General features: G+C 57.8%; 1 protein-coding gene across 1 annotated transcript; it reads left to right on the top strand.

Moving 5' to 3' along the window:
- The first annotated feature begins 10,905 nt into the window (after nt 1–10,905).
- Nucleotides 10,906–14,813, top strand: LOC141976871 (uncharacterized). Its single transcript, XM_074938037.1, has 4 exons — nt 10,906–11,000; nt 11,722–12,081; nt 13,030–13,569; nt 13,966–14,813. The coding sequence occupies exons 1-4, from the start codon at nt 10,994–10,996 to the stop codon at nt 14,811–14,813; spliced, it is 1,755 nt and encodes a 584-aa protein (XP_074794138.1). The 5' UTR covers nt 10,906–10,993.
- The last annotated feature ends 9,987 nt before the right edge of the window (nt 14,814–24,800 follow it).

Genomic DNA, 24,800 nt, shown 5'->3' with positions numbered 1-24,800 from the left:
GATGACAAGTTATATTTCCAAACCCCTCTTTTGTGGTAAGATTATTTGTAAGAGTTTTTTTAAAAGGGGAGGAACCATTACACCCACACTGCTGGCCTCCCCTCCTGGTCTTTATCCAATACCCATCAGCCCACTGTGTAATAACACAGGAGCTTTTCCCCACAGGACGCCCATAGTGATCAGATTGGTTTCGGGTAAAACATAACACTCCCTCAGTGAGTACTGCAACTGAATACTCCTGGTCCTGCTAGGTGGCTTGCTGTAAAGAGGTCTTGTTCCAGAACGGCGAGTCCGTTCTTTCCTGCTCTTTGGTGGTGGCTAATTCTGCTAGGGTCAGGGGCAGCATGTCAAGGGGCATTCCCGTTTTGGGGGACAGTGGAGTCGGAGCACATACCCAGCAATCAGTCTGGTGTGTTAAAGTAGCAACATGGTGCGCAAGCAAAACAAAGGAGTTATGCTCCCGATATGCACAGTTTGGAAATACCAATACAGAGAATAACAATGTTACCCAATTAATTATCACCAGAGTCTTCCCAACCCAGGGTCTCCAGTACCTGGGTGGGCCCATTTTAGCATTAAGGTGCTTACTATTTGTGTCTTTTAAACAGTAGCTTTAGCCCGAGATCGTCACTAGATGAGGAGTCAGCAGGTTGGACGGTCCACTGTTCTGCTGACGAGGGGGCGGGTGCTGCCTTCAGACGAGAGTGATGGATCCAGTCCTTGTGTCCCTCGATCTTTGCCGCTGTATGGGAGATCAGCAGGACGGTATAGGGTCCTTTCCACTTTTCCTGGAGAGGCTTGTCTTTCCAGGTACGAACAAGCACAGAGTCACCGGGCTGTAAGGAGTGGACGGGAGAGTCCAAGGGGAGAGGCTGGGAATCCTTGGTATACCTGTGAAGAGACAAGAGAACAGCAGACAGGGAACACATATACTGTGACAAAAAACCATTACCCAACTCCCATTCCCCTGACAGAACCGGGGTGCCATTCATAGGCCATGCCCTTCCAAACATAATTTCAAAGGGACTAAGCCCTAATCTACCCTTAGGGAGAAAGCGGATACGGAGTAGGACGAGGGGCAAAGCATCAGGCCATCGCAGTGAGGCTTCTTGGCACACTTTTGAGAGATGCCGTTGAAGGGTCTGATTGGTACGCTCCACTACACCCCTGGTTTGCTGTCTCCAGGGCGTATGGAGTTTCCAGGGGATCTGTAAGGCATGTGAGATGCTTTGAAAGATTTTTGACGTGAAGTGTGTCCCGTTGTCAGATTCCATCCACAGGGGGAGTCCAAAGCGAGGAATGATCTCCTTAACAAAATTGAGGGCCACTGTTCTGGCAGTGGAGTTACGGCATGGGAAGGCTTCTGGCCCTCCGCTGAACCAATCCACTATGACAAGGAGATATTTGAACCCTTGGGTCCGGGGAAACTCAGTAAAGTCTATTTGCCACACTTGTCCGGGGTCTGGAGTGGGTTCTAGGGCAGCTGGTGGCACAGGATGTCCTGGTCGGGGGTTATTCTTTTGGCAGACTGAGCAGTCCGCTTGTACCTGGGCAGCCAGGTGTCGGAGTCCGGAAGTGATAAAGTATTTTCCCATTAGTTGGATAAGTGCTTCCCTGCCAGCATGAGTGGTTTGATGTAGTTTCTGCATCACCGGCCGGATCAGGCCCTTTGGTAAGAGGACCTTCCCTTCTGGGGAATGGAGCCATCCCTCCTTTTCCCGGGGACCGAGTTTGTCAGTTAGCTGTCTCTCCTCCCCAGAGTACTGAGGGGTTGGAAGCTCCCCTACTGATGGGATAAGGGCATGCATATGGGCGTTCTCAGTCTGAGGGGATGGCAGGGTGGCAGCATGCTTAGCCTCTCTATCTGCCCTAGCATTACCTCTGGCCACATCTTGATCCTCCCTTTGATGGGCTTTACAGTGTACCCCCGCCACTTCCAAGGGAAGTTGTACGGCTTCTAGGAGCCGGAGGATTTGGGGCCCGTACTTGACTGGGGAGCCTTGGGCTGTCAGCATTCCCCTTTGCTTTCATAGGCCAGCATGAGCATGGAGCACACCAAAAGCATACTTTGAATCGGTAAAAATGTTGACCCGCTTTCCTTTTGACAGTTCAAGTGCACGGGTCAGGGCTATTAGTTCGGCAAGCTGGGCAGAGGTCCCAGCAGGCAAACCTTCAGCTTCCACAGTGTCATGGAGGGTCACAACAGCATAACCCGCCCTCCTTTGCCCATTCATTACAGTACTGCTACCATCAGTGTACCACTCAATCTGCAATTGGGAAGGGTACATCCTTTAACTCCGGACGTCTGGAGTACTGGGCATCTTTGATCTCTAACCAGTCATGTTTCTCTTCATGTTTCTGGCAGGAGCGTGGCTGGGTTAAGGGAGGGGCAAGGCTGTAAGGTGACTTCAGAGTTCTCTAACAGCTTAGCCTGATAGGAGCAATCCGAGCCTGGGTGAGCCAAAGCCCTCCCTTTGCATCCAATAAGGACCATATGGGGAGTATAGATTTGCATAACCCCTCCCAATGTTAGCTTCTCGGCTTCCTCAAGCACTAGGGCAGTAGCTGCGACCGCCGGTAAGCATGCCGTCCAACCCTCTGCAACCTGATCCAGTTACTTAAACAAATAAGGCACGGGACGTCTCCATGCTCCTAACAGTTGTGTGAGCACTCCTAGGGCCACCACCTTTCGTTCACGTACATACAACTGAAACGGCTTAGAGAGATCCGGCAGGCCCAGAGCCGGGGCTTCCATCAACTTCCTTTTCAGGATTTTAAATGCCCTGTCAGCCTCTGGGGTCCACTAGAAGGGGTCATGATCTGCTCCTTTTACACAGTCGTACAGGGGTTTAGCCCACAGTCCAAACTCTGGGATCCAGATCCTGCAAAAGCCTGCCATACACAGAAATGCCCTGAGCTGCTTACGATTACTTGGGGTAGGAACTTGACAGATAGCTTCCTTTCTTTTTTTTTCTTCTCGCTTGAAAGCTGACGCTCCCCTTGCCTTAGCTGTAACCTGATCCCTCTCCACCTCAGACAACAGGGTTCTCAGGAGGATATTACAGTCGCCTCAATCCGGCTTGTGCCTACTGAGGCACCCCTCAAAGACTGAAATAAACCGGCTTGGGTTCATGGAGAATTGCCCAGCCTGTGTTTTCAAAGCTGCTAAGTTTATTGGATTGAATGGCACATGGGTGTAAACTTGCATAGTGGTAGCCTGACGTCCGTCTGCCCCTGGGCAAGCCACAAGAGTCTCGGTAAGCAAAGGATAGAGTCCCACCGAGGGGACAATCTCTGTAACCCGAGGCATCCTACCCTTATAAGGAAATGGAATGAACATATGTGTGCGCATTTGTTTCTGACTTTATGTACTCGACCAGCTATTTTACAGCGCTGTAATCTGACTCCGACTGGTTCGGTAGCAGCTAATGTTAGTCCCCAGACCCCCACCCCCACTGTAATGGCAGAACCGGTGTCCCCTTCAGCGCCTACACCCACACCTTGTAAGTCCCCGATGGTTGGCCTATACCCCTTAATCACCGAAACTGAAGTCGCCCGGTCTGGATCGGACAGGCGTCCGGCCATGACTATGCAAGTTTATACTCACGTGCCCTTTAATCCTGTGGATTTGGCTGCTTTGAAAACACAGGCTGGGGAATTCTCCATGAACCCAAGCCGGTTTATTTCAGTCTTTGAGGGGTGCCTCAGTAGTCACAGCCTCACCTCAGTCCCTGGAAAAATCATGGAGCAGGTCCTCAAGGAATCAATTCTGAAGCACTTAGAGGAGAGGAAAGTGATCAGGAACAGTCAGCATGGATTCACCAAGGGCAAGTCATGCCTGACTAATCTAATTGCCTTCTATGACAAGATGACTGGCTCTGTGGATGAAGGGAAAGCAGTGGACGTGTTGTTCCTTGACTTTAGCAAAGCTTTTGACACAGTCTCCCACAGTATTCTTGCGAGCAAGTTAAAGAAGTATGGGCTGGATGAATGGACTATAAGGTGGTTAGAAAGCTGGCTAGATTGTCGGGCTCAATGGGTAGTGATCAATGGCTCCATGTCTAGTTGGCAGCCGGTATCAAGTGGAGTGCCCCAGGGGTCAGTCCTGGGGCCGGTTTTGTTCAATATCTTCATAAATGATCTGGAGGATGGTGTGGATTGTACCCTCAGCAAGTTTGCAGATGACACTAAACTGGGAGGAGTGGTAGATACCCTGGAGGGTAGGGATCGGATACAGAGGGACCTAGACAAATTGGAGGATTGGGCCAAAAGAAATCTGATGAGGTTCAACAAGGACAAGTGCAGAGTCCTGCACTTAGGACGGAAGAATCCAATGCACCGCTACAGAGTAGGGACCGAATGGCTCGGCAGCAGTTCTGCAGAAAAGGACCTAGGGGTTACAGTGGACGAGAAGTTGGATATGTGTCAACAGTGTCCCCTTGTTGCCAAGAAGGCCAATGGCATTTTGGGATGTATACATAGGGGCATTGCCAGCAGATAGAGGGACGTGATCGTTCCCCTCTATTTGACATTGGTGAGGTCTCATCTGGAGTACTGTGTCCAGTTTTGGGCCCCACACTACAAGAAGGATGTGGAAAAATTGGAAAGAGTCCAGCGGAGGGCAACAAAAATGATTAGGGGACTGGAACACATGACTTATGAGGAGAGGCTGAGGGAACTGGGGATGTTTAGTCTGCGGAAGAGAAGAATGAGGGGGGATTTGATAGCTGCTTTCAACTACCTGAAAGGGGGTTCCAAAGAGGATGGCTCTAGACTGTTCTCAGTGGTAGCAGATGACAGAACAAGGGGTAATGGTCTCAAGTTGCAGTGGGGGAGATTTAGGTTGGATATTAGGAAAAACTTTTTCACTAGGAGGGTGGTGAAACACTGGAATGCGTTACCTAGGGAGGTGGTGGAATCTCCTTCCCTTGAAGTTTTTAAGGTCAGGCTTGACAAAGCCCTGGCTGGGATGATTTAGTCGGGGATCGGTCCTGCTTTGAGCAGGGGGTTGGACTAGATGACCTCCTGAGGTCCCTTCCAACCCTGATATTCTATGATTCTATCATATACTGTATAGGCTTTCAAAGTGTGTATTAATGTTTCAATTTCAATTCAAATTTCCAACCAGTGATTAAATTGGCAACTCTGCACGTAACTAGTTCACAACTGGGGAGGTGTTGGGGAAATTCACGGGGGGTGTAGAGAAATCCCTGCTGCATGCCTTGCTGAGTCATAAGGTGTATCCCTTGCCTTCTCTCAGTGGGTCAGTTGTATAGCTGATAGCCTGGCATCAGCACTGCCTAGCCTGCTTGACGGCCCATCAAGGGCCATCTGGGGGTGTCATCCAGATACACAACACAAGTTTGGAACTACAGACATACTATAATATAGCTTACAATACAAAGGTGATACAAACTCAGAAACGAGATTATCATACCTGGCAAATTATAACATTTTTGCAGATACCTTACAAGGCATATCATAACTCATTGCAATTTTACAATACTGGTATTCATAATATCCTCACATGTCCCCCAAACTCCATACAGCATCACAGGGAGAGCACCGCCTGTGTCTGTGGGGAGCCAGGGGCACTGTGGGGCCAAGCACTCAATAACTAACCCTTTCCCGGCTGGATTTCCCACTCTGCCCGCTCCCTTTCCTTAGGGCCAGTACCCAGCATTTCACAGCCATGGTCACCCCACCCATCTGCTACCTGCCCCTTCGCAGCCAGCTCCTGCCAGGGGGTCCCCATCAACTCTAAACCAGCCACGCCTTGGTTACAGCCCCCCCCTCGGGGATCCAGGTCGCTCCCCGCCCATCCAGGGCCGCACTGGGCAGGGTGCGTTTGGCCCTAAATCCACCCAGTAGTACCTATCAGGGCTCATCGCCCAGCCCTGAGCCGGGCCCCCCGGCGTCCTAAGACAGAGCCCCTGGCCCCCTCTGTGTGGGATGCTGCATCTGATCCTGGTGATGGAATAACGGCACTTCCTGCCCCCCAGGTCTCTGTCCCCCTCCTCTCTCTGCAGCGGGGTCCCCCAGCCCCTTTTCTCTCCCTCTTTCTCCCTAGACCTCCCCGGCCCTGTATTTCTATTGTACAAACCCCCAGAGCTTCCCTCTCCCCTGCCCCCCAAATCTCCCCACCCCAGGGGAGGCTGTGATACCAGAGCCTCCCAATGTCCCCCCGTGGTGGGTTCAACCGACGAAGGTGAGTGAGAAGTTCAAGCAGCTTCACGAGAACCTGGACGAATGAACGTTGAGGGGAAAGTTGGCGAGACAGAAAGAAGGGATGAGTCCAACACGAGCGGCCGCTGGACAAACCCCACGGGCCGGGCTGGGGCCTGCCTGGGACACAGGAGAAATGGGGGAGCAGAAATCCGTGACCCAAAATTGGGGTGTGTCACGGACTCACAGGACATGCCCACTCTTGGCCCCATACACTCCCTGGGGGGAACCCCCTTCAGTGCCTTCTCAGGGGTCCACTCTCTCTCGGGGGTTAGGCCCCTCCACCTCCTGGAACTGCACCTCTCTGAGCCTTAGCACACCTGTCTCTGCCCTGGGCCCCCGCAGGGAGTCCCCTCGCTCTGACCCCCGGGGTCCCCACGCCCAGAGGGAATAATGCCCCCCTGTTCTCTAGCCTGGAGCGACTCTCAGCCAGCGTAAAACAGGAGGGTTTATTGAGCATCTGAACCCAGCACAGGAAAATCTCCGGGCCTCAGGCCTGGCATCCCTCCACACAGCACATCTAAGCCAATGCTTTATCACGGGGCGGGGGCCCTGAACTTCCCCAGGTGACTGGCTAAGTGACCCAGCTCAGTTCAGACTTGAAGGGGGAAGAGATGTGACGAAGTGGCGGGGTTTTCTTGGTTTTTTCAATGGCTGCATGCAGAGGGGGTGGGACTCAGTTTCCCTGGGTGTTACTGGTTTCACGAGGTGATGGGCGAGGGAGTTGGTTGGTACAGGGGACCCACGACGGAACTTGGGACTCCGGCCAATGGCCTGGAGATCGGAGACCCCAGCGACTGGCGACCGGGAGGCCCAGCTCAGGAGTCACAGCCGGGTCTGGCCAGTGGGAGGACAATGGGCTGTGAAGAGAGGACCCCAGTGACCGGACCAGCTGGTTCCAGCCAGAGGGGCCAGAGGACAGAAGAGGGGGCCCAGGCGACCCTGTTCACCTGGAGAGAAGACAATGGACAAAGCGGGGGCTTGGGGCCGGTGAGATCAGATGCCCAGCTGGGAAGCAGGGGGGGTCGGGACTGGAGAGAGGACCAGGTGTGACCTCGCCTAGCAGCCTGGACCCCGCACAACGGCCTGGAGATGGGGAACCCCAGTGACTAGTGACCGGGAGTAGCCAGTTCTGGCCAGTGGGAGGACAAAGGGCCAAGGAAGGAGGACCCCGGGGGCCTGACCAGCCGGTTCCAGCCAGTGAGGAACAAAGGACAGAAGAGAGGAGGCCCAGGTGGCCTGTTTAGCTGGGTCAGAAGACAAAGGGCGGAGGAGGGGCTGGAGGGGAAGGTGATATGCGGGGGTCGGCTGGCCCCAGAGCAGGGACTGACTGGCTCAGGGGGGTGGGGAATGGGGCACAAAGCCTTTCCCCTCTAGGGGGCGCAGGCTCCCATCCAGCCCCAGGGCAGGGCCTGGCTGGCTCAGGGGGGCGGAAAATGGGGCACGGAGCCTCTGCTCTCTAGGGTTGAGTTTTCTTGGAGTCCAGGGGGCAGAACAGGGGGGCTGGGAGTCAAGACTCATGGGGTCTATCCCTGGCTCTGGGAGGGGAGTGGGGTCTACTGGTTAGAGCAGGGAGGGGTGGGAGTCAGGACTCCTGGGTTCTATCCTTGGCCCTGGAAGGAGAATGGGGTCCAGTGGGTGCTGAGCCCCCTGTGTTCCCCATGCCCCCTGCACGTGGGTAATGGCATCTGACCTTGTGGGCAGGGCTGGAAATCCCCCCAGCCCCAGGCCGAGCGGTTAGACCAGGCCGTACTTGAGCAGGGAGCCTGGGTCCAGAAGCAGCAGCTGCAATGCTTGGGCGAAGCTTCTGCTACAAAGGGGTCCCCTTCCCCGCGGACAAGGGCTGTGGGGTGAGTGGGGAATGAGGGGTCCAGGGTGTGGGAGGGGGCTCTGGGCCGGAGCAAGGGATTGGTGTGCGGGAGGGGGTCAGGGCTCTGAGCTGGGAGTGCAGGCTCTGGGGTGGGGCTGGGGATGAGGGGTTTAGGGTGCAGGAAGCAGGTCTGCCTTACCTCATCTGGCTCCCGGTCAGCTGTGCAGCGGGGGCGCAGAGGCAGGCTTCCTACCTCTCCTGGCACCGCAGACCACGCAGCCCCCCCGGAAGCGGCCAGCAGCAGGTCCGGCTCCTGTGCGGAGGTACACAAGCGGCTCCACGCAGCTCTCGCCCGCAGGCACAGCCCCCCGACAAGAGAACAACTTTTCTCAATCTTTTTTATGACAGCCTTTCAAGTATTTGAAGACCATGATCATAACCCCACTTAATCTCCTCTTTTCCAAACTAAACATGCCCGGTTCCTCCAGCCTTTCCTCACGTGGCTGCATTCCCGCCCTTTCATCATTGTCGCTCGCCTCTGGATCCTTTTTCTAGTTTCTCCACATCCTTTCTGCACAGCAGTGACTGGAGCTGGACGCAGCACTCCCAGCCTGCCCAGCGCCCAGCAGAGCGGGACTCTCACCGCCCGTGACTCGCACGCTGCCCCTCTCTTAATGCAGCCTACTATCAGTCCAAGATGGAGTCCAGTACCAGGTGATATTATCACATGATCCTGCCATGTCAAAGGAGCCATGAGTCAAAGGTTGTTTGGAGCATCCCAGGAAACGTCTCAGGAAGGTGGGAGATTAGCATCTTCAAAATCCTATTGTTCCCCCTAACGGTTCATTGACCAACCAGCCAGACTCATGGCGTTTTGTGTGTGGGCGTTCCTCAGGTGCAAACATTTTTGTAATTGGTACATTAAAGTTAGGAATATTGACTGATACAGAAATGATCCATGCATACAAACAGGATAATCACATTCAGTAAATCATAACCTTTCCAATGATATCTTACATGACCCATGTTGCATAACATACAACTTAGTAATGCCATATTCCTATCAAAAGCATATCCCGATGAAGAATATGAAGTGCCACAACCAGGTCAGTGGGGATCCTACCCAAACACACCAGCCTGTGCTCCGGCGACAAAACCGGATGAAAGTCTGGTGTCCCTGGGCTACTTCCTACTACAGCCTGGGTGCGGGGGGGTTCTGCAGGCCAGGGGTCCTTTGTCTCCATGGGGTACACTGCGGACGACAGTCCTGGCACCACGTCTCCAGGGTTGGTTTCCCCCAGGGGGAGGGCACTGCACAGCACAGAGTCAGCTCTGCATTCAGCAGCAGGCTGGAGACATCTGCCTCCTTCCCCTGCAGGGCCCTCCCTTTATCCTTCCTGCCCCGCCCCCGTACTTCTGGGAAGGGGGCGGGGCACATTTGGCTCCGCCCACCAGGGGGAACATAGTGGTCCCTTGCTCTCAAGTCCAGTGGGAGGCCGCTCTGCTCACTACACCGCGATTATGTGTGGAGCCTTCATTTTATCCTCCGTTTCTCAGTGTATTATGGGATGGTACGGCCAATGGATGTGCATTTCCTATACAATCAACGGATGCTCCTTAGACTGGAGTTGCAGGATTAGCGCAGTATAGGATAGATAAGTAGGTGTGAGGAGTGTGTATTAGGTATTAGTAAAGGATTTCTCTCTGCAGGACTTTACTTAGCACTGGGGCCGGCGCTGACGGCCAGGGGAGAGCCCGCTAGTGACCTCTGCCCCCATTCCCTTCACCACAGCCCCCAAGCAGTGAACTGGGGTATCAGGGCCAGCAGTGATGCTCAGGGGAGAACGCCCCTCTACTGAGCCCCTCCTCCTGCTCCCTGCAGCATAGCACCCCCTAGTGCAGCAGTGGAGTATTGGGGCCTAATGGGTTAGAGCAGGGGGCTGGGAGCCAGGACTCCTGGGTTCTATCCCTGGCTCTGGGAGGGGACTGGGGTCTTGTGACTAGAGCGAGTGGGAGGCTGGGAGCCAGGACTCCTGGGTTCTATTTTGAAGGCTGGGCATTGCTCCCCCCTTTTCCTCTCAGCAGCTAGTTTCCAGCCTCCCAGGGCACCTTTGGACCCGGGCACTTGCCAATCCTGGCTGGGATCAGGGAGGGGCAGCGTGGGTGGGTATAACACAGCAATCTGGGCACAAGGAGTGCATGGGGTGAGGTTGGCAGGGGGCTGGACAGGGATTTATTGGGGGCAGGGAGGGCGTATGGGGGGGGCGCACCTTGCCTGAACTGGACAGGAAAGAAAAGGCTGGATGAGGAGCAGGGAGGCTCTGGCTAACCCAGGGGCAACGCCATGCCCAGCCGCCTGGGCTCGTTTCCTACCTTTGTCTACACTTGCCCCAGTAAAGACTGTGGTATGGATGGACCAATCTAGGTCCCGAGGGGGTTACCCAAGGATGGGGAATAAACTGGAGGGGATGGTCCTGCCCCCCGCTCCATAAGGGACAATAGACTGTTGAGGCGCCGTGCAGTAGGGACCAGGGCGGGGGGCTCACTGGGGGGCCCTACATCTAGGTGGGCTAGCAGAGAGGTAACATGACTTGCCCAAAACACTGGCGGAGAATAGAACCCAGGAGTCCTGGCTCCCAGCCCCACCACCACCACCTCCAAAACCACTGGACCCCACTCCCCTCCCAGAGCTGGGGATATAATCCAGGCATCCTCACTCCCAGCCCCCTCTGCCCTAACCACTAGCCCCCACTCCCCTCCCAGAGCCGGGGAGAGAACCCAGGAGTCCTGGCTCCCCGCCCCTACTGCGCAGTTTCGTGACAGCGTCCAAAGGGTTAACAGGAGCCCAGCCTCAGCCGGGAGGGGGAGGGGCGAGGAAACTTGGCTACAAAGGTCCCCACGGGCGAGCTCAGCTGCGCCCTGTCCGCTCCCCTCCCGGAGGGCTACCAGCCGGAGACTATGGCAGGTGAGACCGGGCGGGAGCCAGGACGCCTGGGTTCTCTCCCCGGCTCCGGGAGGGGAGTGGGGGTTAGTGGTTAGAGTGCGGGGTGGGGTGGGGGCTGGGACTCCTGGGTTCTCTCCCTGGCTCTGGGAGGGGAGTGGGGGCCAGTGGTTAGAGCAGGGAGGAGGGGGCTGGGACTCCTGGGTTCTCTTCCTGGCTCTGGGAGGGGAGGGCAGGGAGCCAGCAGGACTCCTGGGTTCTCTCCCTGGCTTTGGGAGAGGAGTGGGGGCTAGTGGTTAGAGCAGGGGGCCTGGGAGCCAGGATACCTGGGTCCCATTCCCCTGCTCTGGGAGGGGAGTGGGGCTTAGTATCTCTGGGGAGGGGGGCTGCCCCCGCCCCGAGTTGCCCACTGCTGATGAGAGCCTTAGTCCTGACCGGTGTCAGAGTAACAGCCGTGTTAGTCTGTATTTGCAAAAAGAAAAGGAGGACTTGTGGCATCTTAGAGACTAAATTGGTTAGTCTCTAAGGTGCCACAAGTCCTCCTTTTCTTTTAGTCCTGACCTGCAGTCCCACCGTGGGAAGGGAATTTCTCTCCCACTCGGAGCAGGGGCCCATCTCCCCTGGTATCCCAGCTGTGCCCGGGCCCACCCCTCTGCTCTGAGAGAGTCCCCCGGGTGGCCAGTGAAGGGTAAAGTCCTCCCATCTGGTGCCCTTTGAGCCCCCCAACAGCTGTTTCTCCTTCCAGCTGTTGCCGGGGGGCAGCTGGATCCCGGCTCGCAGCTGACCCTCAATGGGGCTGTGCTGGGGCTGCTGTTGAGCCACCCGGGGGGCATCCCCCTGCGGGATTTCGGGAGGCTCTTCCACCAGCACCATGGCCGGCGCCTGGATCTGCCCCGGCATGGCTACCGCTCGCTGCGCCACCTGCTGGGTGACATGAAGGAGCTGGTGGTCCTGGACGAGGAGGGCAAGGAACCGTGGGTCAGGTGCCGGCACGCAGCCTGCGACCTGCTGCCAGAGGCCAAGCCCCCCAAGAGACGCCGCCATCACCCCTGGATCCACAAGGAGGCGCCACCCGAACGGCAGCACCCAGGGGCTCCTAAAGCAGGTGTGGTCATGGGTTGTGGGTGGGCTGCCCCCTACTGGGGGGAATGGGAATTGCATGTGGTGGCTGTGTGTCACCTTGCCCTTCCCTTGGTTGAGCGTAGCACTACGGGTGCTGTCTACACTACTAGGTGCTTCAGTGATTTTCAGGATAGATCTGTGTCAGGACTCCTGGGTCCTCTCCCTGGCTCAGGGAGGGGAGTGGGGGTCTAGTGATCAGAACAAGGCTCTGGTCCCAGTTCTGCCACCTACCTTGGGCAAATTCTCTCCCTCTCCCCCTCGAAAATGGCAGAATAACTTTTGCCTACAGATTGCAAAGCTTAACCGCAGCTCTGGCTTTGATGCCCTCTGGCTGGAGGGCACAGTCCAGCCCTGAGAATGCTGCTGTCTCTGGGGTGGAGCGTGTCAACTTGCTGTAACAAGGCAAACCATGTGGTCCTGCCTCTGCTTTGGGGCAGGTGAAATCAATGATGGGGTGCCTGGGGGTACCCTGAATGACCGACGGGCATCGTTTAAACAGGCCTGGTACAGAGCTGGCTGCAAAGGGGACGCAGGAAACCCCCCTCACTGGGAATCTCCGCCTTGAATGCGGGCGCCAGGTCCCAGGGAGCGACACTGTGCCTGGGGAATCGAGGCTGGTGGGAAATTGAACGCTGCCCCCACCCAAGTTGGGAGTGAACTCGGACCCCTCTCCCACCCCTGCCCCCCGATTCTTTGCACAAGTCTCGAGTGATGAAGCTGAAAGACCCAGGCCTGTGCTATGGGGCCCAAGCGCCCCTAGAGGGAGCCTCGGCTTGGTGAAAAATCTGCCCTGGCTTACAACAGCTCCCATGCGGAGCGGGTGCATTGCAAAGGGGTCTGGCTCAGTGCAACTGGCGCCCCCCTGAGGGGCTCGTGTCTTAACGGGGATGGCAGCATCTCACCGGGCATCTCTTCTCTCCTCTCCCTCCAGCTCCCAGGCCTTGGAACTCCTGCCACCACCTGGCTGCTCCCACGGACCATCCGCCGGCCGGATCTGCCCCCAGGCACCAAGCCAGCACCTGGCTGCCCCGAGCTGTCTCGCTGAGCCACTTCCCCAGCTCCCGCCTTCCTGTGGCCGCCCGCCGGCAGCCGCCCCTGCTAATCTTCACCAACCAGTCACTGGGTCTGGCAGCGTACCAAAGGGCAGCCCTGAATAGCTCCACGCAGGCCCCCAGCCGGCTGCCCCGCCCCACCCGCCCAGCCATCCCCCAGCTGGACCCTCCCATGGCCGAACGGGCTGAGCTGGAGCAGAATGTGGCGCGGGTCCTGCGGGGCCACCCCGGGGGCATTTCCCTCTTCCGCTTCCGCCAGGCCTACGGTGCCACCTACAGCCACCCCTTCCCCCTGGACAGCACGGCCTCAGTGAAGGAGCAGCTGGCGGCCATGCCGGGGGTTGTCAGGGTGGAGGGCTGGGGGGTGCAGACGATGCTCTTCCCGGTCTGCCCCCAGGAGCTCCCCAGCAAGGAGACTGGTACGTGCTGGGAGTCGGGCGGGGTGGGGGGGAGAAGGACCATCCCAGGGATCAAACCTGGGGAGCGAGGGCCTCTGCAGCTTGAGCTATGAGTCAGGGGAGGAATCCTAGCCTGTGGGTCAGGCTGGGCTTGAGCGGGATGGAGCTAAGCAGGGCCAGGGGGCCTGGGCTGTGGGAAGCGGGGGGCTCAGCAGGGGGCACTACGCTGAAAGGAGTGGGGCGGGGGGCTCAGCAGGGGGTGCTGTGTGGTGGGGTGGAGGGTTCAGCAGAGGGTACCGTGCTGCAGGGAGTGGAGCGGGGGGCTCAGCAGTGGGTCAGGGGCTCATAGGGGGGCATGCTCTCCCTCTCTAAACTTCCCAGTCACTGAGTGAATTCCCTTCTCTCGTGTCTTTCTAGGTCTCGCCCCATCTCTGCCAGAGGCAGTCGCCGCTCTTGCCAGCCCTGATGTGGTGCCAGCTGCCCCAGCTGTGGTCTGTCCATCGTCTTCCATCTTTGCCAGCTCCCCAGAGGCCACCCTGGCTCCTGCAGGCCCAGAGCAGCCCCCTGTTCCTTGCAGCCCTCCCCCAGGACACAGAGTGGCACTGGGGGCCCCAGTTGAGATCCCTGTATCCGCCGCTGCCTCAGCAGCCCCCTGGTCACTGGAGATGGGATGGGAGCATGGAGCCATGGGGCCCATCACTGAGGAGACTGATGTCATGGAGGGCGTCGCCATTGCTACACCAGCTGCTGGTGCTGTGCCATCTGAACTGGGGGCTGAGCTCTCCCTGCCATTGGCTCTGGCATCTTCTGTATCCCTCTCCCCCGCAGGTTCCCCCTGGGGTCCCACCCCAGAGCTGAGCCTGGACCATGTGGCTGCCACGGATGCCGTCCTCTACGGCCTTAACCCTGACCCCAGCTCTGCAAGCTGTCCCAGCCCGGAGCCATCCTTTTCCCCAACTTCTCCAGGACCCATGTCTGGCGGCCATCCTCTGATGGCTGTGGTCTCCCCTGAGCCAGCCTGGTCCCCCATCCAAGATGTCCCTGGCACCGCGGATTCTGCCAGGGAAAGACCACCCTTCAGGCCCCTGCCTCTGGGTGAGCCCAGCTTGGCATCCCCCTACAAACATTGGGAGGACAGGGGGGCACCATGGGCGGCCATCAAGCCAGAGTCCCGTCTGCCCCATATCTCCCCGCTCCGCCCCCCATCTATGGGGAGTAAGAGGAAGCCACTCCAGCGCAAACCTGACCTCTGTGTCCTTCTGTGAGGTGGGTGTTGTAAGTTGACAGCATTTGTGTGGAAATGGGGGGGGAGGCATGAAACTGACATGGGGTGGACAACACAATGGGCTCGGTCAGGCTGGGTAGGAGGGGGATTGTAGGACAAGCACCCGCATGGGTTAGAAACGCTTCTCTCCTACTAGGAGAGAGGGAGCCGGGTTCTGCCGTGGCTCCTCCATCACCAGCTGAGAGCGGATCTGGAGTGGGCGGGGAAGGGGAGAAGGGGGTGGGGTTGATTGTGGGATTGGGTGGAGTCTTCATGATGGGCAGCAGGCTGGTTTAAATGTCGGTGGATGGCCCCATATCCTCACAATGCCCCAGCCTGGGGCTGGATTGGCCCCGGTGCCCCCTAGAGGTGGAAGGCAGCTGTGTCCCAGTGAGGCAGCCCATTCCTCCCCCAGTAGCAAGGGGCTGAGTGGGAGGTGGAATCACCCTTAAAGCTGGGGTCTGTCTGGGATTCAGCCATCTGGGGTGGATCCAGAACCCACCCTCTTTTAGTAGGGGCTGGGGCAGATCTAGAACCCAACCTAGCGTGGTGGAACCTTCACCAGTCGGGGGAAATCTGTTGAATCTAGAACTCACTTGGTTTGTGAAAGGGCGTCTAGAACATGTTCCACTCGGTGGGGGGAGGGAAATCTAGAACCAGCTAGATTCTGGTGCGGGGCATCTGGAATGCACTCTGTTTGGTCAGGCATGGTGGGATCTAGAACCCCCTCGATTATGTGGGTTCCTGAGGAATGTAGCACTGATTCTGGTGGAGAATCTAGAACATGCTCCATTTTGTTGTGGGTTGAGGACTCTAGAACCCCCTCCATTCTCTGGGGATCTAGCCCCCAACCTGTTTTGGTGGGAGGATCCACATACCCGGGTTATGGGGGGCTGGTGGGAGAGGGTCTGTGGCTGCTCCAGAGCCATATCATGGCCCTGAGCAAAGGGAACAATTATTTAAATATTCCACCCCTCCAGGGGAATCTTGTCTCATATTTTATTTGATGAATCTCCAGTTGTTCTCCTAATAAAATTTGCTTCCTGAATGATCCGCTCCTTTCTGCGGCATTTTTCTCATCACAGAGGGGGAAATCCATGATATGGTGGGGAAATCACCTCTTAAAGGTGCTAGAGCAGAGTGGCTCTTGGCTTGCAGAACCTAGAACCCAGCAAGGCTAAGTCATCACTGCAGGCTCCTTCACATAACCCACAGGGACAGCGTGTGCTGCAGGGAGATGACCAGGCTGGCTCGGTGCCGAGTTCCCTCGAGCAACTTCTCCAACCAAGGGAGACGCCGGCTGGTGCAGAGACAGTTGAGCGCGAAATGGTGGTAGGAGTGGGATCGTGCTCCATCAAGCTCACTCGCAGCACTGCTCTAAGGTGACGTCTACACAGCAAGCGGCTGCAAGTCTCACAGCCTGGGTTTGTTTTAGTTTGCTGGTGCATCAATTTTTTTTCTCATCACGGAGTGGGGCAGGGAATGCGTGACATGATGGAAAACCCCTGCTCTTAAAAATTCTAGAGCAGCAGCCCTGGGTTTAGGGGATTGAGAAGTGGTTTGCAACCTCTGATCCGCAGACCCCTGGTGGGTCCCAGACTGTGCCTAAGATTTCCCAAGGGGTCTGCTTCTCCATTTTACTTTTTTTTTTTTTTTTTTTTTTAAGGGAGCGGCAAATAAAAAAGGGTCAAAACCCCCTGCCCTGGAAAGTGACTTGGCCTAAACTAAAATTTTCTGCTTAGTTTCCTGGTGGATCAAAAAAATAACTCTCCCCTGGTCATTGTCCCAGATCTAATCAGAAATTGGAGTGAGGTTCAGAAGGGGAAGGTTTCGTATTAATCTGTTTGAAAGGGGGAGGGTCCAGTCCACGGGATGTTCAGATTTTTGGATGTACCGATGACTGTCCAGCCGCTCTTTAATTAACAGCCAGGGGCCTGGACAGTCTGTTGTGTATACGGCCTGAATGCTGTTCTCCATCTTTAATGCAAGGGGGAAAACCCACGCACGGTGGCACTGCGGGACTGTCTGAGGCAGCATCGTAGCTGGGCTGGGTGTAGCTGTGGAAGCAGGAGGGGGGTGAAATCTGCCTGTTAGGAAGGCGTAACCGTCTGTCCCAGCTTTCAGCGCCTGCCGGACTCCTGGTGGGCTCTGGCTCCTGTGGAAGGGGCTGGCTGAAGGTGAACTGAGTGGGGGGGTGGGGAGTGAAATGGAGGGAAAATTAAAAATCTGCCAGCTGGGGAGAGACTCCAGCTGCCTGGCTTCACAAAGAGAAGGCGACCGGGTGACTTGAGCCAGGGCTGTAAGTGCCTACACAGGGCCTGGCCATTTCACAAGAGAGGCCTCTTTGATTTGGCAGACAAAGGCCCAACAAGGTGGGGGCTGAAGCCAAATAAATCCTCCATGACCCGCTCAGATTCTTTTTTTGAACCCAGTTATCCTATTGGCCTTCACAGCATCCCCTGGCAGTGAGTTCCACGGGTTAACTAGGAGCAAAGGGGGGGTGCTCTAAAAGAGGGAGGGGCCTCAGGTGCCAGAGCTGTGGCCCCACACCACTCCACCCCTTCTCCCCAAGGCCCTGCCCCTTTTCCTGAGGCCCTGCCCCTGTGCCAACTCTTCCCCCCAAGACTCCACCGTCCCCATTTGCTCCTCTGTGCCCCCTCCCCCTGTCACTGACCCTTAAAAAATGGGAGGACCATGGCCCCCGGACCCCCCTGTTCTGGCACCCCGAGGCTGTCTGTGAGTTGGACGAAGAATCCCTTCCCTGATCATTTCATGGGCTGGCCCCTGGGTGGTGTGTGATGTGAAGGGGTAAATAACATTCCCCTGGTCCCTTTCTCCACCCCCATCACGATCATTTTTAGCAGGGTGGGGAACGAACTGGTGGATCACTTTAGCAGGAGCTGGGGTGGATTCTCTGTGGCTGGCCATTTTTAAATCAAGACGGGCTGGTTTGGCGAAAAGATCGGCTCTGCTTCCGCCAGGAACGGCTTCAGGGGGGCTGTGAGGCTGGGCAGGGCACCTCGCCACCGCCTGCTGGAAATCTGGGCTGTGCTGGGTCAGCTCCAGGGAGCCACCAGGAATTTAGGATTTTCTCCTTTTTGTTTGAAACAGGACAATGCCCCCCCCCCCGACACACACACACACTAACTATAAAATGGCATTTCTGACTTTGGACCAGCTTGTTCCTAGTGTGCAGTAGTCCCACAGGCAGTAGTGTGGCCTAGTGGTTAGAGCAGTGTGTGTGTGTGTGTGTGTGTGTGTGTGTGTGTCTGTCTGTCTTCCTGGCTTCGGCCTGCTGGGGGACCCTGGGCAAGTTGCTTCCCCATGTCCTCTCCCGTGCCTCAGTTTCCCCATCTGGAAAAATGCGGCCTGGGGGATCCGCTACGGAAAAGTGCAGGATCAGAGCTGGGGGGTATAGTGACCATCTCTGTCCCGTTCGGCATCTCATGAATAGTCCTCCCCACCCCCAGATTTGGTTCACACCGCGTCAAGCGCGCCTTGCAGATATGGCTCCCTAAACTGCAGCCTCTGGGGCCTGGGACACAGAGAGTTAAAGTCCAGGCCACCCCCTCCACTTGATCTGCTCCCTTCTAGCAGTGCCCCAAATAGGCCCACGACCCACATTGCCTCAGCTGGGGGCACAGCTCTGCCCCTGTTCCCCAGCAGATTTGGCTTGTTCTGTGACACTCCCCCCACCACCCCACCCTGCCCCACCCACTCAGCCCACTGCCTCCCCCTTTCCAAGTTGTGCAGGCCAGTCTCTGAGCCCAGGTTATACAATTGGCCTGGATCCCCCTGGGGCAAGGCATCCTTTACAGCTTTAACTCTGCCTGCAGTTCCCAGCCTGCAGTCATCCTTTACCCTGGCACTGCCAGGACTGTGGCCTGCTGCGACAGCCCCCAGCCCCCTATGCCTGTCATCTCCCCGCATAGTTGCTACTCTGGAAGCACAGGGCCCCCAGTGCCCCCTGACACCCCCATATGCCATCTCAGTCCGTCCCCCCCATCCCCCTCAAAGGATCCCTGCCAAGGAGACTAACACTGTTCTCTTTGGCCCCCCCATGCCCTCTTTCAGGGGAGCCGTTCACATACTCCCTGACCTCCAAATACCTGATACCCCCTCTAAAGTGTCCCCACTGAGGGACCCCTCCCCCACACAGGAGGCCTGTAAACCTCCCCCTCAGTGACCCCCCCCAAAATGCCCCCTCACATCTTAACTGACCCTCCCACCAGTGTCTCCCTCCCCACCAGCAATGCTCCCCTCCCTTGTCCAAGGCCTAGAAAATGGGCAGGGCCTGGAACACCCAGAAGGCACAAGGGATTGGCTCTGAGCACCAGCCAATGGCAAGGCCTGCTCTACAGATCCCACCTTGAGTGACCAGAGGGTGTCTCCTGATTGGCTCCCTTGGATCCCGCCCCATAAGGGATTAAGGTATAAAGGGCACCCCTAGGAGATGGGTTGCTGCTTTCTGTTTTTGGTATTTGTCCTGGTAGCTCACTTGTTTGGAGCTCTCTAAAGGGAGCCAGGACTCCTGGGTCCTTTCCTGGCTCTGGGAGGAGAATGAGGTCTAGTGGGTTAGAGCAGGGGTAGGGCTGGAAGCCAGGACTCCTAGGTCCTTTCCTGGCTCTGGGATGGGAGTGGGGTCTAGTGGGTTGGAGCAGGGGAGGAGCTGGGAGCCAGGACTCCTGGGTTCTGTCTCTGGCTCACAAGCTCTTCTCTCACAGGTGGGCTGCGCCCGGGGCTGGCTGAGGTCCCAGGTGGGCACCATGGAGCCCTGGCTTGAGGTGGTGGTGGTGGCTGCTGGCTCCCCAGAGCTGGGCTCGAACAGGGACACGTTGGCTGAGGAGGGGAGCTCCCCTGCTAGGAAGAGACCTTGCCGCTCCCCACCCTGGACAGAGACTCCCATGGAGTGGGAGCCCCTAGAGCCAGCTGGTATGGTGGGGGGGCACCCCTTTGCCTTGCTGGTGGAGAAGACTCTGTGTGGGTGGGAGGTGATGGGGGGAGGAGGAGGGTTTAGGGGGACAAAGATGGGGGTTGGGATGGAGAGGGCTGGGGGCAAAGAGAGGGGGTGGAGGGGTTTTGTAGGCTGGGGGGAGCGTTGGGGGTCAGGGGGAACTATAGGCCTGGTGCGTCTGTGGCTCTGACCTGTTTCTGTCCCAGGTGTCACGGACCCTCTGCCTGTCCATCTGTCTGTCCTGGGTGCTTCACTGCCCCCCTGTCCAGGGCCTGTACTCTGTATCTTCTGTATGGGGTTGGGGTCCATGGGGGGCATGGTTAGGGCCCCCAGCCCTATATCCTCTGCCCCCAGGCTCTTCCCATCTCCCCCGGGTTGGCTTCTCTCCCCACTTCAGGTCAGGATCCCCTCACATGGGGTACCCCCAGCTGGCCGTGCTCCACTTCGCGGTCCCGATGCTCCATTTCCCCCAGCCACTGGACCACCGACCACTGGGACCCGGCTCACGAGTGGCCCAAGGAACCGGCTGGGCCAAGAAGTGAGGAGGCTGGGGATGGGGGGGAAGGAGCAGGACTCCTGGGTTCTATCCCCAGCTCTGGGAGGGGAGTGGGGTCCCATGGGTTAGATGGGGGGGGGGGCGGCGGCAAGAGACTGTTTTTCATCCCGAGGAGCACTGAGATTCGGCAGGCTTGGTGGACTGGTGGGAGCGGTTGGTGGGTGCATCTCAGCCTTGATCTTCCCCCAGGAGTCTCTGACCCACCCCGCGGCCCTGTTGCTGGGTATCTCTGCTCCGTGTCGGTGAGTTTTATTTTGCTGTCGATTCTCTTCCTTCCCTCCGCCCTTCATTGTAGAGTTAACAGATGAATCCGCACCGGCCTCGGGGGGCCTCCCCAGTCTAGCCCCATGCAGCAGCCAGTCACAGCCAGCCGCGCGCTCGGATCCCGGACCCTCTGCCTCCTGCCCTGGAACAAGGGACCTGGCGCGCCAGCGGCCGAAGAAGCCTGCTCGGTCGAAGAGTTGGAAATCCATGGAAAACAGAGGTGGTTCAGGGGGCGAGATGGGAGCCAGGGCTCCTGGGTTCTACCCCGGGAGTGGGGGCTCGTGGTTAGAGCAGGGGGCTGGGAGCCAGGACTCCTGGGCTTCAGCCCTGACTCTGGGAGGGGAGTGGGGTCTTGTGGTTACAGCAGGACTCCTCGGTTCTAGGGTTTCCGCTGACTACAATCTCCAGTGGTGACTCCTAACCCCAAGCTCTGTGCTCTCTCTGTCTGTCCATCCATCCCAGGCCTCGCGGCCATTGTCCCACTGGTGCAGGGCATCCTGTCGGCCTTCGCCTCGGGCCTGAGGCTGGCAAAGCTGCTGGAGCTCATGAGGAACCAGCACGGGGTCGACGTGGAGGCTCTGTGCCGGGCTGAGAGTGCCCCAGACGTCCTGCGGCTGCTGGCCCAGGTGCCTGGGCTGCGGGTACGCACCCCTGAGAGGGGCCCCCAGTGCCTTATCCAGCTTGAGAGAGGTAGGGGCTGGTGGGTGTGTGAATTGCCCCTTCCCGTCAGGCCTGCCCTGCCTCCCCAAAACATGGCAGCAATCCCAATATTACCGCCCCTCTCACCGGGGTGTGTTCCCCTGCCTAGTAGCCAGTGCTGCATTCTCGTGGCCCAGCAGAGGGCGCTCTGCCTCTACGCATGGGCAGGTGTGTGTCATAGACTCCTAGACTATCAGGCTTGGAAGGGACCTCCGGAGGTGTCTAGTCCAACCCCCTGCTCAAAGCAGGGCCAATCCCCAATTTTTGCCCCAGATCCCTAAATGGCCCCCTCAAGGATTGAACTCAACCCTGAGTTTAGCAGGCCAATGCTCAAACCACTGAGCTATCCCTCTGTGACAAAGTGGGACTGTTCTCAGTGTTTCCTCTGAATAGTGTGGGGGTGCCTCAGTTTCCCCTAGGCAGTTCTTAAGTATCTGGGTGGTGGGATAAGGGTGTATGATCGTTGCAGAGCCCTAGAGGGCAGGTGTGTGCAGGGGTCTGGACGTAGAGAATGGCCGATACCCTGTTTCCTGGCACCTGATGGCCTGGGCCCTTCCCCCCTGCGAGGTGAGAGCTAAAGGGTTGGAGAACAAAGGAATCGGGTGACCTCCTGGCCCGGGAAAGGGACAAAGCCCAGAGGAGGAGGGGCTTGAGGGAGTTTCAGTTTGGGGCTGGCTGGAGACATGGAGTGAAGGGCAGACGTGGTTGTCTGGCTCACTGCCCCCAGAATGGACCCAGCTGAGGGGTCCTGTTCTCTGCACCTGCAAGCTCTGTTAGACCATGTCCCTGTCATCTAATAAACCTCTGTTTTTACTGTCTGGCTGAGAGTCACGTCTGACTGCGGAGTTTGGGGGCAGGACCCTCTGGCTTCCCCAAGACCCCGCCTGGGCGGACTCGCTGTGGGAAGTGCACGGAGGGGCAGAGGATGCTGAATGCTCCGAGGTCAGACCAGGAAGGTGGAAGCCGGGTGAGCTGTTTGCCCTGCAGACAGGCTGCCCACAGGAAGGCGACTGCCCCAGAGTCCTGCCTGGCTTCATGGGGAGCAGTTCCAGAGCATCGCCGAGGGACTCCGTGACAACCCTCCCCCCTGTGTCTTATACAGCGTGCTTGGAACTGCCTGCCTGAGTCTGCCCAGAGCCTGAGCTCGTTGTTGTGTGAGAGGGGGAGCTGCCCCCAGTTTAACTGATGCTGAGCTGCTTACACTCGGTGGTTCCTCCTCCCTCTCGGAGAGACGGGCTCAGGCTCCCGGCGAACTCAGGCAGACGTCGGCTGTGCCTGTTTCATCATTTTGAGCAGTTGGTCACGGCCCAAACCGAGAGGCTTCATTTTTCGTTTCGAGGAGCGCTGAGGTTCTGCATCCTGAGGAGGCTGTTTGGCGGGCAGGAGGGGGCAATGGGTGGGTGCACGCCGGCTGTATCCCGCCTTGATCTCCACCCCCCAGGGTCTCTGACCCACTCCGCAGCCCTGTGTCTGCTTTATCTCTGGTCCGTGTCAGTGATTTTTATTTATTTATTTTTGCTGTAGATTCTGTTACTTTTCTCCCCTTTTTAGCATTGGCAGATGAATACGCACCAGCCCCGGGGGACCCCCCCAGTCTAGCCCCATGCAGCAGCCAGTCACAGCCAGCCCTGCACTCAGATCCTGGGTCCTCTGCCTCCTCCCGCCCCGGAAGAGGGGACATGGTGCGCCAGCAGCCGAAGAAGCCTGCTCGGTCAAAGAGACGGAAATCCATGGGAGACAGAGGTGGTTAAAGCACAGAGTTGGGAGCCAGGACTCCTGGGTTCAATCCCTAGCACCGGGAGGGGAATGGGGACTAGTGGTTAGAGCAGGACCCTCTAGGTTCTAAGGTTTGAGCTGGCTCCAATCTCCAGGGTCCCAGGTGCCTCTCTGCTTCTGATCTCTAGGTGTGTCTGTCCCCAGGTGTGGCTGCCACCCTCGCCCCCTTTCTGGGGCATGTCCTGCACCCCTTCCCCCTGGGCCTGGGGCTGCCCAAGCTGCTGGAGGCCGTGCGGCGGGACCACGACCTGGACCTGACAGCGCTGAGCCGGGAAGCAGGGTATAAAGATGTCCTGGGACTGCTGGGAGAGGTGCCCGGGATCTGGCTGCACAAGTCCTCCAGAGGCCACACATACACCGTGCACCTCCATGCAGGTGGGTCGGGGGGGGGGGGAGATTTTTGCCCTTCTCCCTTCTACACTAAGTCTGTGGCCCTCTGGATCCACCCACCCACTGTCGCCTCCTCCCGGCTCAGGCTCCCAGCAAACTCAGGCAGGCTTCAGCTGTGCCTGGTTCCTGGTTTTGAGCCGTTTGTGGCGGCCCGAATGGCAAGAGGCTTCATTTTTTCATTTTGAGGAGCGCTGAGATTCTGCACCCTGAGGAGGCTGTTTGGTGGGCAGGAGGGGACAGTGGGTGGGTGCACACCAGCTGTATCCTGCCTTGATCTCCCCCCCCCCCCCGCCCCCCAGGGTCTCTGACTGACCCACCCCACAGCCCTGTGGCTGCATTATCTGTGGTCGGTGTCAGGGATTTTTTTTGGCTGTAGATTGTTACTTTTCTCGCCTTTCTAGCGGCAGATGAATCTGCAGCAGCCCCGGGGTGGCCCCCCAGTCCAGCCCCAGGCAGCAGCCAGTCACAGCCAGCCCCGTGCTCGGATCCTGGGTCCTCTGCCTCCTGCTGCCCCGGAAGAGGGGACCTGGCGCGCCAGCAGCCGAAGAGATGGAAATCCATGGGAGACGGAGGTGGTTAAAGTGCAGAGTTGGGAGCCAGGACTCCTGGGTTCAATCCCTGGCACTGGGAGGGGAGTGGGGTCCAGGGGTTAGAGTGGAGGGAGAGGGTGTGGGAGCCAGGACTCCTGGGTTCTATCCCTGGCTCTGGGAGTGGAGTGGGGGCTAGTGGTTAGAGCGGGACCCCCTAGGTTCTAAGGTTTGAGCTGGCTCCAATCTCCAGGGTCCCAGGTGCCTCTCTGCTTCTGATCTCTGGGTGTGTCTGTCCCCAGGTGTGGCTGCCACCCTTGCCCCCTCTTTGTGGAACATCCTGCGCCCCTTCCCCCTGGGCCTGGGGCTGCCCAAGCTGCTGGAGGCCGTGTGGCAGGACCACGACCTGGACCTGGCGGCGCTGAGCCAGGAAGCAGGGTATAAAGACGTCCTGGGGCTGCTGGGGCAGGTGCCCGGGATCTGGCTGCACAAGTCCTCCAGAGGCCGCACATACACCGTGCACCTCCACGCAGGTGGGTGCGGGGGGGGAGATTTTTGCCCCTCTCCCTTCTACACTGAGTCTGTGGCCCTCTGGATCCACCCACCCACTGTCACCTCCTCTGGCTCAGGCTCCCGGCAAACTCAGGCAGTCGTCAGCTGTGCCCGTCTCTCGTTTTCAAGGAGTTCGTCGTGGCCTGTGTTACGCAGGAGGTCAGACCGGATGATCACCATGCTCCCATCTGGCCTGGGAATCTGGTTCCTCCTGCCCTGGAGGTGGGGTGTGAAGCCGGCTGGGTTTTCATCAGAAGGGTTTCTGACACC

Source organism: Natator depressus, chromosome 23, assembly GCF_965152275.1.
Source record: "Natator depressus isolate rNatDep1 chromosome 23, rNatDep2.hap1, whole genome shotgun sequence".
Classification (NCBI taxonomy): Eukaryota; Metazoa; Chordata; order Testudines; family Cheloniidae; genus Natator; species Natator depressus.
The sequence above is the reverse complement of the archived record's forward strand: the minus strand, read 5'-3'. Positions and strand labels throughout refer to the sequence as shown.